Consider the following 12,612-nt stretch of genomic DNA (forward strand, 5'->3'; position numbering starts at 1 on the left):
ATCTTTGCCATGACAACAAACCCTGTAATTCGTGTATTGAATAAAATTTTACACAGATAATGTCAGTAATCGATTTTATTACACTAAAATCATGTTAACATGTATGGCCTATGTATTTTAACGCTCATATACTGGCACCATTTCACATTATTTTTTATTATTGTAAGTGCCTTACTTTGACCACTATATATATATATATATATATATATATATATATATATATATATATATATATATATGTATATATATATATATTTAAACATAAACGAGGAATAAATCAAAATTATGTTTTGTGGTTATCAGCATTATTCTACAAATGCTGTCGATTAAGCTTAACTTGTATTGAATCTGAAACATGCTTTTAAATCACTTTGCCATTGCAACAAAAATGTCTAGATGATGAAAGAAAAATACTGCACCCACAAAAACTATTTCACACAGATGCCATTTCCTTTGTCTGACACTTACAGAGAGGGAGGGTTAGAGAGGACTTAACCATGTTCTAATGAATTCAGTGTTTACCTGTTCAACAGACAGTCTGCTATCTGAAGCATATACTCTTCATCAGAGTCATCTGAAGAGAAATAATAGTGAGTACCTTGATCACTTTTTGAATGTATAATCTTTAATTGAAGTCATTAATAAAGTACTGGTAAGCTAGCTAATTTTGTTTAAAATATAATGATTGAATTTAATATCAGTATTGATGGGAACCATTTTTACTGAAATAGTTAATAATTAAAACTGTTAAAAGTAACAACATGTAATATGTTCACAAATGATTTTATTTTTATGACTGAAAGCTTTTGGCTTTTTTAAGAGGAATATTATTTCAATATTTCATTATTTTTTATTTCAGTATTAGATCATTGCATGTTATCATACCTAAAACAACAATGTGTCTACTCATAAATGAACAGAAAAATAAACAGAATAATAAACAGAGAAGATAAACATAAGAAGTGATTTTGAATGTTCGCAGTGTTTTAAATGTGGTTTAACAAGCAAGGGAGAGGGAATATTTGATACATTGTAGGTAGTAGGCCTAACCTACAAACCGCAAAGAGCTATTTCTACCTGACCTAACCCTTAAAATTAGTTGTGTAGATGTAACAGTGATGAAAAGTGATGTCATTTCAATTGTTCATTTTAAGTAGAAAAATAATTAGAGTGAAATGCGTCATAAATGTATGCTCAGTTAATCCTGTTGCAGTGGAGCAACATGATACTCAAGGGCAAAAGCAAATAAGCTATTCAAATCAAAGGAAACCCAATCATTTCTGAAATTGTTATGATTTGCCATGTCATACGGCTATGGTGAGTCTGAACAAAAGGCTATGTTTTTCTTTAGCTGTGTTCCTTTGAGAGTGATCTCATGCAGGTATCCTAGCAGTCATCCCAAATCCTCATAGGTAGATGTAAATTATATAGGCAGTATTTGAGAGTTGGTTGGCATGTCCACAAAAACCATAGTGACAATGGAACATAAGATCCAAGTTTATATGATAACAACACAAAATGGACATGCACACATAAAAACAGGAGGGGACTGGTATGTTTCTGGTTATTGCAGAAGAAAATATATAATCATTACCTAATTTTCATTTAATTCTTCTCCATAAATTCAAGGTATTTTGTCGTCTACACTGTAAGAATGTTTTCATCATTATGTCATGACAATATTTTTGTTTTCATTTTATTTGTCACAATAATTTATCTATTTCTACTAGAGTTTTCAGAGTATCAAAGAGATTTTCAGTATCAATAATAAAAATAAGTAATTTAATCAGTAAATAAATAATAAATAAAGAGCAATTTGGATTTTACTGAAAGAAAATTTTTTGACAGTTTATATTTTATAAAATCTTGAACTAAACATTTGAGCATTAACAGTATTTACTATACAATTTTAGAACTGCCATGTTTTAATATTATTCAGTTTTTTTGCACTATGCAAACCAATGACATTAAATGGAACTGTTTTGCATGTAATCAGATATGTCTGGACTGTCCACATGTGATTCACCTGAGGGTTTCGGATAACCCCATTACAGATACAAAGCAGCCACTGATACCTAGATATGTACATGTGTACACTATATAATATAATTACTTATGTCCTTACATATTCAGAGTGTTGGGTAGATGACTTCTGACATATAATCCCTTACACTAAAATTGTAATCAATAACTTTTTGGTAATCTAATGATTCTGTTGGATTACTCATTGCATGTTTTGCTAAATATACCAATTAACAGTTAACACTCTTTTCATTAAACATTGGTAAACATAAAATAAAACAGCAACTTTCTTGTCATTCACTGAGAACAAATGGAAAAACATTATGTTACCCAAAATGGAAGACAATGGTAACATGCATTTATTTTTAATTTAAAGAGAATCGTTGCTATTTAGTAATAGGGATGGGACTGTTTTTTTTTATTTTTTATTTTATCCAGCTTTGAAATCAATAACGAGTGTATGTATGTAGATATAACGCAGAGATGTAAGATCTGAGCCCCCTTATAATTGAGTAGGAGTGGCCCTAACCAATGACAGATGCTTTATTTTTATTTTATTTTTTTGGCCATCCTGAAACAGAAGTTCATTTGCATGGTGCAAAAGCACAACGTTTCAAGTGACCAACTCCTCTAAAATGTTTTTTTGCAACATGCATTTTTACAGAAGAATGTATAATTATTGACAGGTGGATGTGAGTTCATTTGAAACACTGCCACTCATACTTTCAATAGAACATCAAAACTATCAAAACTGTAATCTGATGATGCACATTTTAATATGTAATATTTTCTCATTACAAATACAGGTACTTGATTTTGTAATCTGATAATGTAATCCAGATTACATGTGATCCATTACTTTCCAACACTGTGTATTCATTAGGGCCATAAAACCGCCATAGACATAAACATAACCCCTTCCCCAACCCCAACATTCAAATCAGTGTTTGATGAAAATGGGGTTTTCAGTGTTCTTAAACATTTACAGTACAGCATTGCAATGAGATTCATCACAACCTTCTAAATCCATTTTGTATCTCCATAGAGCCTCATCTGGAGAGGAAGAGGGGGCAACATGTTGTCTTTATACAGCAGGATTTTAATCCTGTCACTTCTTGCCCAGTGGGCTACAGGTAAACTGGTCTCATCTTTGGTGCAAAAAAAGACAACATTGCTTTAATTCTAACTATAAACTACCTTTAAAGAAGATAGATAGTATTACACTATTACATTTCACTATTTCATATCTTCTAACTTCAGTAAAAAGGTTTTGTCAGCTTGTGGGAGTACAACTAAGAACAAAAACTTTAAACTTCAGGTGCACTGATTTCATTTTTAATGTTCTGTATGTACTGTGTTCTTATCCTTTACAGCAATGTCTCAGGGTATGATGGCATCAGGGATGCCAGACTGTAAGCAATCAACAATAAGCTTTCCGAGACTGACCCCAGACTTCAAGGAAATGGCCAGGAAACTGGTAATTTAACACCAATCGTTGGTTAAATCTTCGACTGAAATTTTTAGTGACATTTCATTATAGTCAGAGTATAATGAGTATGATACAAATTCAAGCTGAAAACAGTCATCATTACTGTATCTTTTTTTATTATTATTATTATTCTGTAGCGCTTTTGAAGGTTTTCTTTGTTAACATTAGTAAATGCACTGGTATCATAAACTAACAATTAACAATATCTTTTTACAACATTTATCAATCATGGATAATGTTCATTTATAAATCTACAGTTGTTCATTGTAATTCTTGTTAGTTCAAAATGCATTAACTAATGTTAATGTAACTTTTATTGTTAAAAATGTGTTAGTATATGTTGAAATTAACATTAAACAAGATTAATGTGCTGAAAAGTATTATTTATTGTTAGTTGATGTTACGTTTGTGTGTTTTTTAGGTTACAAACTGATAATTATGAGGGTATTATGCTAAAAATGTGGTTTATAAGGACATTTCTAGTACCCCATAATTTAAATAGCTTAAAAAACATACTAAACAATGGGTTTTTTGAAAATGTAAAAATGCAGAACGTTTTTTGTGAGGGTTAGGTTTAGGGGTAGGGTTGGGGTTGGGGTTAGGATTAGGGGATAGAATCTATAGTTCGTACAGTATAAAATTCATTATGTCTATGGAGAGTCCTCATAAGGATAGCCGCACCGACATATGTGTGTGTGTATGTGTGTGTGTGTGTGTGTCTTTGTAAGGGTATTATTCAGTATGACAAATAACATTAATAAAAGCATCTCTTTTTTTCTCTCTAAAAGATGATCACATGCTCCAAGAAAGGTAAAATGACTGAACATATAAGGCTACTAAGGGCCACAACTGGCACACATTTGGCATGACACAGGCATGGTATATAGTATGTCTAATTTTCCACTAAATCCAGGAGAGAGCTATATTACATAAGTCACATGCAAATGCAAGTATCCATGGAAACAATGCAGGATAGATTTGGATATACACCTGGAAAGAATCATGTTTCAATCAAGCATTCAGCATCCTAAACAAAACTGATTAGTCCTCTTGACTTTTTTTGCCATCTGAAATCTAATCTGATAATTTTATGTCAGATTATATTTACTGTGTAGTTTATCCAATGCTTTCTCATATATTTAGAACCATCGTAAGTCTTCTTTTCCCTTTGTTCTCATTCACAATGAGCATAGAAGAAAAGACTAAATGAGAGAGTGTTTGTGTTTCTCAGCCTTGTATTGTGTCTTTTGTTGACTGATGTGGTTGTATTGTCTCAGGTTACCAAGTGCCTGTTGTAATGGACAATTCACTGAACAGGTAGAGAGCTTTTAAACTAATGTTATAGGAGCAACTATATGTGAGGTGTATTTTTGAATAATGATCACATTTCATTATATGGAAAACTTTAACTATTTTTTTCCCTAGCACTTATATGATGGAGAACCCTATCTCTGTTATTCCTGAGCTTCTTTCTTCAATCCCCCAACCTTTCCTCTCTCGCTCCACCCTGTATTCCAATGAAACAGCAGATGAGCAGAACCCAATCTGGGTAAGTCTCTCTCTCTAAAACACACACATGTTGGTATCACTATCAATATGATGACTTTTCATTGATTTCTATTGCTTTTATATTGACCCAACAATATTTCCAGTATTTCCAAAAGCCTAATCCTAACCCTACAATACAAATTTAGCAATTTAAGAAGTGAATAAAGACATGGTATAGGCTTTTATTAAATTATTTTACCTCACCAATGTAGAACATCCACAAAAGAAGGATTCTCTCCCCTTATGCATTTTTAAGCAAATACAAATGTATCACAGTGATTCACTGGAAGATACTGGCACAGAACTCCCAAATATCCTAATTCTTTTTCTGCCTTTCTTTTATGTTCTTCCTCTGTTGGGAAATATACCACAAATTTAGAACATTACAGAGAAGATGTGGAACTGCACCAACATGGGCCATTTGATCGAGCTCACAAGGGATATTTCGGTTAGTGCCAGGCTAACAGAAAAAACAAATAGAATATGCCTAACAATACTTATTTTTACCTGAATAAAGTGTTCAGAGTTAGGTAACTCTTATGTTGTGCTTAATGCCTCATCTAAAAACAGACTCTTTTTGATGCCAGGTTAATAGTATATATGAACGGTATGTTCAAAGGTTTGTAGAAATGCTGTAGTTTACAGTACATTAACATATAAACTGCTCTCTGTCTCTCTTTCTGATTCTCTTACTCCTTTTCTTTTTACATGCACACGCAATCAGGACAGCCATCGTTGTTTCATGCAGGCATTCGTGGCTCCTCTTTCCTGGATAGCCATCATGCAAAATGGAACAGACCTTGTAAAAGAAGATCTCATGAAGCTGATATGGGCAGCTAAACCCTTCCTAGAAACAATGCCTCCATCTAAATTCTCACTGCCACCGATATCTCAGATCTCTCACCTAGCTGAAATGTGAGTTTATTGTTTACTCAGTAGTTTACTTTACACTATTTTTCCATGTTTCAAAGTACGTTTTCCTGATTCTTTATGTTTCATGTAAATGTTTGTTTGTTTGTTTGTTTGCTTGCTTGTTTTGTCCTTACTCCCTCGTTATGCTCCAGGATGAAGATGTTTAGTGAGGTGTTCAACATTCTCTCTGAGGAACAGAGGAATGCAATTATAGGGTGGGTCAGAGAGAGAGTTGCAGAGAATGAATTTGCCTGCCTTCTAAAACCACCTGTTTCCAGTGCTCAGCCTCCTAAGTTTTCCAGTGCTCAGAGTGGCAAGCCCACCATCCGTAAGTTCTTAGCAGCCAATAGACTTTTATCACCCAAACAGATCTGAACCAGGTTTGAATGTGGTTATATGTTAAAGCACTTCTAATATACAATTTATATAATATAACATAATAATAGAAATAGAAATGTTAGCTACATATTAAATAATGTAATAATGTGATTCTTTTATATACCGTAACAGTTTGGTAACACTTTACAAAATGGTTCCATTTGTTAACATTAGCTGAAGGAATATTCCGGGTTCAATACAAGTTAAGCTCAATCAACAGCATTTGTAGCATAATATTGATTACCACAAAAATCCATTTTTGACTTTCCCTCCTTTTCTTTAAAAAAAGCAAAAATCAGGGTTACAGTGAGGCACTTACAATGGAAGTGAATGGGGCTAATATGTAAATGTTAAAATACTCACTGTTTCAAAAGTATAGCCACAAGACATAAACAATACGCATGGTAACATGATTTTAGAGTGATACAATTGCTTACTAACCTTTTCTGTGTAAAGTTATTACCAATTTTACAACTTTGTTGCCATGAAGATGTAATGTCAACAAACCCTAAAACCCTCAAATGTCTGTAAAGATGATGATTTTACAACTTTACAGCACAAATAATACATGAGTTTTAACAAAATAATTCATGTAAGTGTTTTTTTTTTTAATAAAAATTAGAAGCTTCACACTTCTGTGTTTAAACCCTCCAAAAATTGGCCCCATTCACTTCCATTGTAAGTGCCTCACTGTGACCTAAATCTTTGCTTTTTTTTTAAAGAAAAGGATGGATGAGTCAAAATGATCTTTTGTGGTAATCAATATTATGACACAAATGCTGTCAATTGAGCTTAACTTATATTGAACCAGGAATATTCATTTTAATGCATTAGGTCTCATGAACAAGCAATATTTTGTTTCATCATTTATTAATCTTTGTTAATCTTAGATAATAAAAATAAAAATGTTCGTTGTTAGGTTGTTAGTTCATAGTGCATTAATTAATGTTAACAAACACAACTTTGGATTTAAAAAATGTATTACTATATGTTGAAATTAACATAAACCGAGATTAATAAATGCTGTAGAAGCATTGTTCATTGTTAGTTCATGTTAACATGTTAATGAATGGAACCTTATTGTAAAGTGTTACCATCAGTTTTACAAGACAAGAAGTAATTTTCGAGTAACTTACATTGTAGACACAATATGGTCTAGCTGCAAAAGCAGGATAACACAGACTAACATGCTGTCTGGATTGCCCTTATAAGAACTATTAACACTCTTGGAACACTGCTTCAAATCAAATCAGATGACTGCAATTAAATGTTCTATAAAATATCATATCATATATCATATCATATATCATATTATTCTTCAAAACCAAATATCTTATGACTGGGAGTCTAAACATAATTTAATGACAGTATTTTTTATTCACTGTAGTATTTCTTTTAATCTTTTTCCACCTAATTAGTTTTATTAAAATAAAATGTATCTGACGTAAGAGACTTTAGATCTTTTTGGGGTTTATTTTGCAGCAATGACCAGGTGACTGCACATTCTTCCTTATTTATTAGCTTATTATTCGCAATACTATATTATTTATTTGTTTATTTATTTATGCCAATTATTCATCATGATGCCCTGGCCAATTTCTGTGATTTGGGATATATTCACGTATGCAGTCATGAACCTTTCATAGTGTTTTAACATGTTTTATTACTCTTTGTTTTCAAATCTTTTTTCACACTGCCATACAGTAAGTCAGTATTATGTACAAAGTCTCATATTGTGAAAAACCCTGTGCACATTACATGCACAATTTCTTTGATGTTGTTTGATCATTAATTGGTCTACTGGTTAATCCAGAGCAGAACATGTCTGTTAAGAAGATGCAGAGTAAAGATCTGGAAAAAAAAAACAATGATAAAGAGAGAAAGAAAAGACCAACCAATGAAGCAAGTCCTCAAAAAGTACAGGGTGAAGAAGGAGTGAACCCAAGTACAGAAAAACTGGCAAAAGTGGATAAAAACAAAGAGCAGGGGGTAATGGGAAAGGAGGGGAAAATGGATGTTAATGAAGAATTGATCAACGAAAACAAGAAATATAATGACTGTGAGTTACATTTTTAAAAACAGTGTGAAGAGGAGCACCAGATGAATAGATTGTGTCTATTCATTGGTCTTACGTGTGTTTGGGTCGCCGTCCTCTCCGAACTTGTCCCAAATGTGTCTCTGTTTCGGCTACCCGTGAGGGTTTATATGTGTGTCTACATGTGTGTTTAAGCCTTTCTGGTGCTGTTAACAGTACTGTACCTGCTCTAACTTAGTACCTCCGTTGCATGTGTAACTAACCTGCCTTCCTTCTCTATGTTGGTATGACAAAGCTAACATATTGATATTGTAATTAAACTTATTATTATTCCAACTGGGGTCTGTGGACCACAGTTTGAAACCCCCTGTTTTAGAGAGCTATTAAGTTACATCCACCAAACTCTGCTGCATAAAAGTATTCAACCTACATACAGCCTACAACTTCAGTATATCGTATTATAGAGAAGGCTTTGTCAAGCAAACATTCAAAGTGTTTATTACAAACTTTGCTTTTCTAGTTCTATATTCTCACCATGTCTTTATCTCTCTCTCTCTCTCTCTCTCTCTCTCTCTCTCTCTCTCTCTCTCTCTCTCTCTCTCTCTCTCTGTCTCTCTTATTTTTATTTTTAATTTTTATTTTTTAGCTTCAGTACCATTCCAAAAATGTCCTCCCAGAATGCCTTGGCTGAAAGCTAAAGTGTTGACAATGATGGGACCTTTCTTGTCCCGACTGCCTTTAGAGGATGTGAAGACCATCCCTAAAGAAGAGGTACGTTTCTGTGATATGATATGCAAACCAATACCTTGACACTGATGTGTAGTGTTCCAAGGTCTTTGCATCTGAGAACCACTCCAAACCATACCATACTAACATATTTTAAATATTACATAATGCAGCATATTTATTCACTAATCTCTCTCTCTTTCTCAGCTGTGTGAGTTTTTTAGGACCCCTGATTTCTCTCCATCATTTCATAACGTTGGTGGAATGCAGCCTGCCCTGGGCCGAACACTTTTTCAACGCTTGAAACAAGAGTGTTCCAGTGGTGATAATTTCACCCAAAACATGGACAGGTTTAGTTCACAATCATTAGTGTGTTTTTTGTGTGCATGTATGTGTTTTCATGAGGATGTCTTTCATAAATCATTTTCAGGTTAACATCAGATGATGAAATCTGATCATCCTTAAAGGGATAGTTCACCCAAAAATAATAATTTACTCACCCTCATGCCATCCCAGATGTGTATTACTTTTTTCCTCTACAGAACAAGAACGAAGATTTTTAAAAGAATATTTCAGCTCTCAAGGTCCATTCAATGCAATTGTATGGTGGCCAAACCTTTCAAGCTCAAAAATCACATAAAAGCAGCATAAAAGTTATCCATTATACTCCAGTGGTTAAATCCATGTCTTCAGAAACAATATGATAAGTATTGGTGAGAAAAAGATCCATAATTATGTCCTTGTTTACTATATATCTTTCCTGTGATGAACTGGCCACCTGTCCAGGGTGTTTTCCTGCCTTCGGCCCGAGACAGCTGGGATAGGCTCAAGCACTACCCGCGACCCTATATAGGATAAGCGGCTTTAGAAGATGGATCTCCACTTTCACTTTTACATTCTTTCACATTCTGAAAGTGAAAGTGGAGATTTGTAGTAAAAAAAAGGATTAAAATTGATATGTTTCTCACCCAAAGTGATTGCATTACTAAAGAAGACATATATTCAACCAATGGAGACGTAATGATTACTTTTATGCTGCCTTTATGTGATTCTTGGAGCTTCAAAGTTTTGGTCACCATTCACTTGCATTGTACGGACCTTAAAAGCTCAAATATTCTTTTAAAAATCTTAGTTTGTGTTCTGCAGAAGAAAGAAAGTCATACACATCTGGGATGTCATGAAAGTAAATTATGTTGAAATGTTAATTTTTGGGTGTACTATCCCTTTAATTCAACTATTATGTCTGTTAAACATTTTACAACACTCGTTCACCTCTGTTTTAACTTCTTTCTGTGTACTCAGACTGGGATCTCTGGCCTGTTTCTATGATGATGCACAGCCTTTGAATGTGACTCTTAGTAAAAAACTCCTGTCTCAGCTTCACATCTGTGACAACTCTGAAATAGACAAGGTCAGAATGACCTTTTTAAGAGAAAGTTGAGAGAGATATGACATTTTTGTCATCATGTACTCACCCTCATGCTGTTCCAAACCTTTATGTCTTTCTTCCATGGAACACAAAAGGAGATGTTAGGCAGCATGTTAGTCTCAGTCACCATTCACTTTCATTCTATCTTTTTTCCATATAATAAATGTAAATGTTATCATGCTGCCTAACATCTCCTTTTGTGTTCCATGGAAGGAAGAAAGTCATTTGTGTTTGGAACATACTTTAAGGGTGAACTATTCCTTTTATTTATCGATTGTTTTTAATTCTGACATTTCTACCTTTACACTCCCTCATCTGTTTTGTCTCAGGTGAAGAGACAGTTAGTACAGAAGATACTGGATAATAATGAAAGTTCTCCTACTCAAGAGATGTTGCAGTCTCTGGGCTCTGCTGTGTCTGTTCTTCCTCTTTCCAAGTTATCCCGCTTCACTGCCAAGGACCTGAACAACTCCCTCACCAGTTTGAGTCAAGCCAAATGGAACCCGGCTCAAGCAAAAACTCTGGCAAAGAAACTCTTGGAAGAAGCTAAGGTTTCCTCTTCTGCAGTCTGCATTTTAGCTTTCATAGCATCCTTTCCTTAATTTGACTGGTAGTTTTAATGTTAATGTTGTCTGGCTATATTAACTGATTTTCAATTCTTGTTTTACCTCATGCACTCATTCTATAGAATATAACTGGTGAGAAGCTGTTGTCTTTGGGCTCAATGGTGAGAGGGGTGGGTAGTGACCTTCTCAAGAAGGTGAAAGCAGAAGGTCTGCTGGGAAATCAAGCCCTGGAAACTATGAGTGAGAAGATGTCCTCTCTACAGAAAAAAGCACTAGTGGAAGCGGTAAGAGTAAATAATTTTATTTAAAAAGAGATGAAGTCATATGTCCACAAAAAAGATAACAGTAATGGACATTAAAGTAGTTCACCCAAAAATTAAAATGTTGTAATTTCTACTCACCCTCATGTCCTTTCCAAACCTATATCACTTTCTTTTTTCTGTGAAAAACAAAAGGAGAAATTTGGAAGCATGTACTGGTGGATTTTATTGGCCATGCATTTACAATGAATGGAGATGGAGGCTTTCAAGATTAAAAAAAGGATGCAAAAGCACCATAAAAGTATTTTAAAAGTAGTCCATTTTAATCATTTTAATCATGACTTAATCGCACAAGTGTTAAGCGCAGCGCAGTGCCTTAACTCATAAGCTCAGGTTTGCCAACTCTCACATATTTGGCGTGAGACACACGCGCTTGCCGGCTCTGTCTCACGCTCTCACTCTACCCAAGTAAATCTCATGCCAAATAACTACAAAATGTAATTCAGTATCATATAAATAAGCAAATCTTCCATTTGGATTTTTCCATCAGCCCGAGACTTAAATCAGCCCGCCAAAGCAAATTAATCACCGCAATGCACATCAGCGTGCCCTGGAGAAAGGATAACCAGATCTTTGGGTAGGGCAGAGCACAAGACTCAACACACATTTGACATTTCGGTGTGGACAGCATAAAACAAATGCACTTCATATGAATTCTACAGAGAGTCACCTAATTTAAATCGCTGAAGTAAAACCTCTCAGACTGCTACAGCCCCAACATTATATACAGCACTGATAGTTTTAAGAGGAGACAACACCATGCATCAATATCAATTATGAGGCTTTTTGAAATGCACATCATCACCCTTACTAAAATGTTAATTCTGTAGTCACACAGTGACAGAAAAGTTATAGTTTCATATTAAATATATTAGGAGGAATCTGTTTAACATAATGTTTATATTATTTTAAATATTTTATGTACATGTGTTTAGGCTGTGTTTTTTTATTTTATTTTATTTTTATTTTTTTATTTTTTTTATAACTAATACTAGTTTATTTTCTTTTGAAAGACACATTGACCAATATCTAAAGTAATGATGAGGAGCCATCCATTGTGCTTATGGCCCTATTATTAGGCTACCAATGGCAATTAAACAGTGGGAGAACTATGACAGGATAAACATTCATACAAATTGTAGAATGAAGGAGTAGAATGAATGAAGGGATTTAAAATCTGGACCTCC

The 12,612-nt window shown here is 33.9% G+C and overlaps 1 protein-coding gene across 1 annotated transcript in view; it reads left to right on the forward strand.

The window, feature by feature from the left end:
- The first annotated feature begins 502 nt into the window (after positions 1-502).
- Positions 503-12,612, forward strand: part of LOC127453833 (otoancorin-like) — a 32,521-nt gene continuing 20,411 nt past the window's right edge. Inside the window, exons 1-14 of the mRNA XM_051720546.1 lie at positions 503-590; positions 3,068-3,155; positions 3,396-3,499; positions 4,300-4,321; positions 4,789-4,828; positions 4,937-5,060; positions 5,439-5,507; positions 5,784-5,974; positions 6,124-6,299; positions 9,031-9,155; positions 9,318-9,460; positions 10,413-10,521; positions 10,869-11,090; positions 11,228-11,389. Coding sequence (XP_051576506.1) covers positions 3,098-3,155; positions 3,396-3,499; positions 4,300-4,321; positions 4,789-4,828; positions 4,937-5,060; positions 5,439-5,507; positions 5,784-5,974; positions 6,124-6,299; positions 9,031-9,155; positions 9,318-9,460; positions 10,413-10,521; positions 10,869-11,090; positions 11,228-11,389 — 1,545 coding nt within the window. The 5' untranslated portion in view covers positions 503-590; positions 3,068-3,097. The remainder of the gene's footprint in view (positions 591-3,067; positions 3,156-3,395; positions 3,500-4,299; positions 4,322-4,788; positions 4,829-4,936; positions 5,061-5,438; positions 5,508-5,783; positions 5,975-6,123; positions 6,300-9,030; positions 9,156-9,317; positions 9,461-10,412; positions 10,522-10,868; positions 11,091-11,227; positions 11,390-12,612) is intronic.

The sequence above is a fragment of the Myxocyprinus asiaticus genome, chromosome 16, assembly GCF_019703515.2.
Source record: "Myxocyprinus asiaticus isolate MX2 ecotype Aquarium Trade chromosome 16, UBuf_Myxa_2, whole genome shotgun sequence".
Classification (NCBI taxonomy): Eukaryota; Metazoa; Chordata; class Actinopteri; order Cypriniformes; family Catostomidae; genus Myxocyprinus; species Myxocyprinus asiaticus.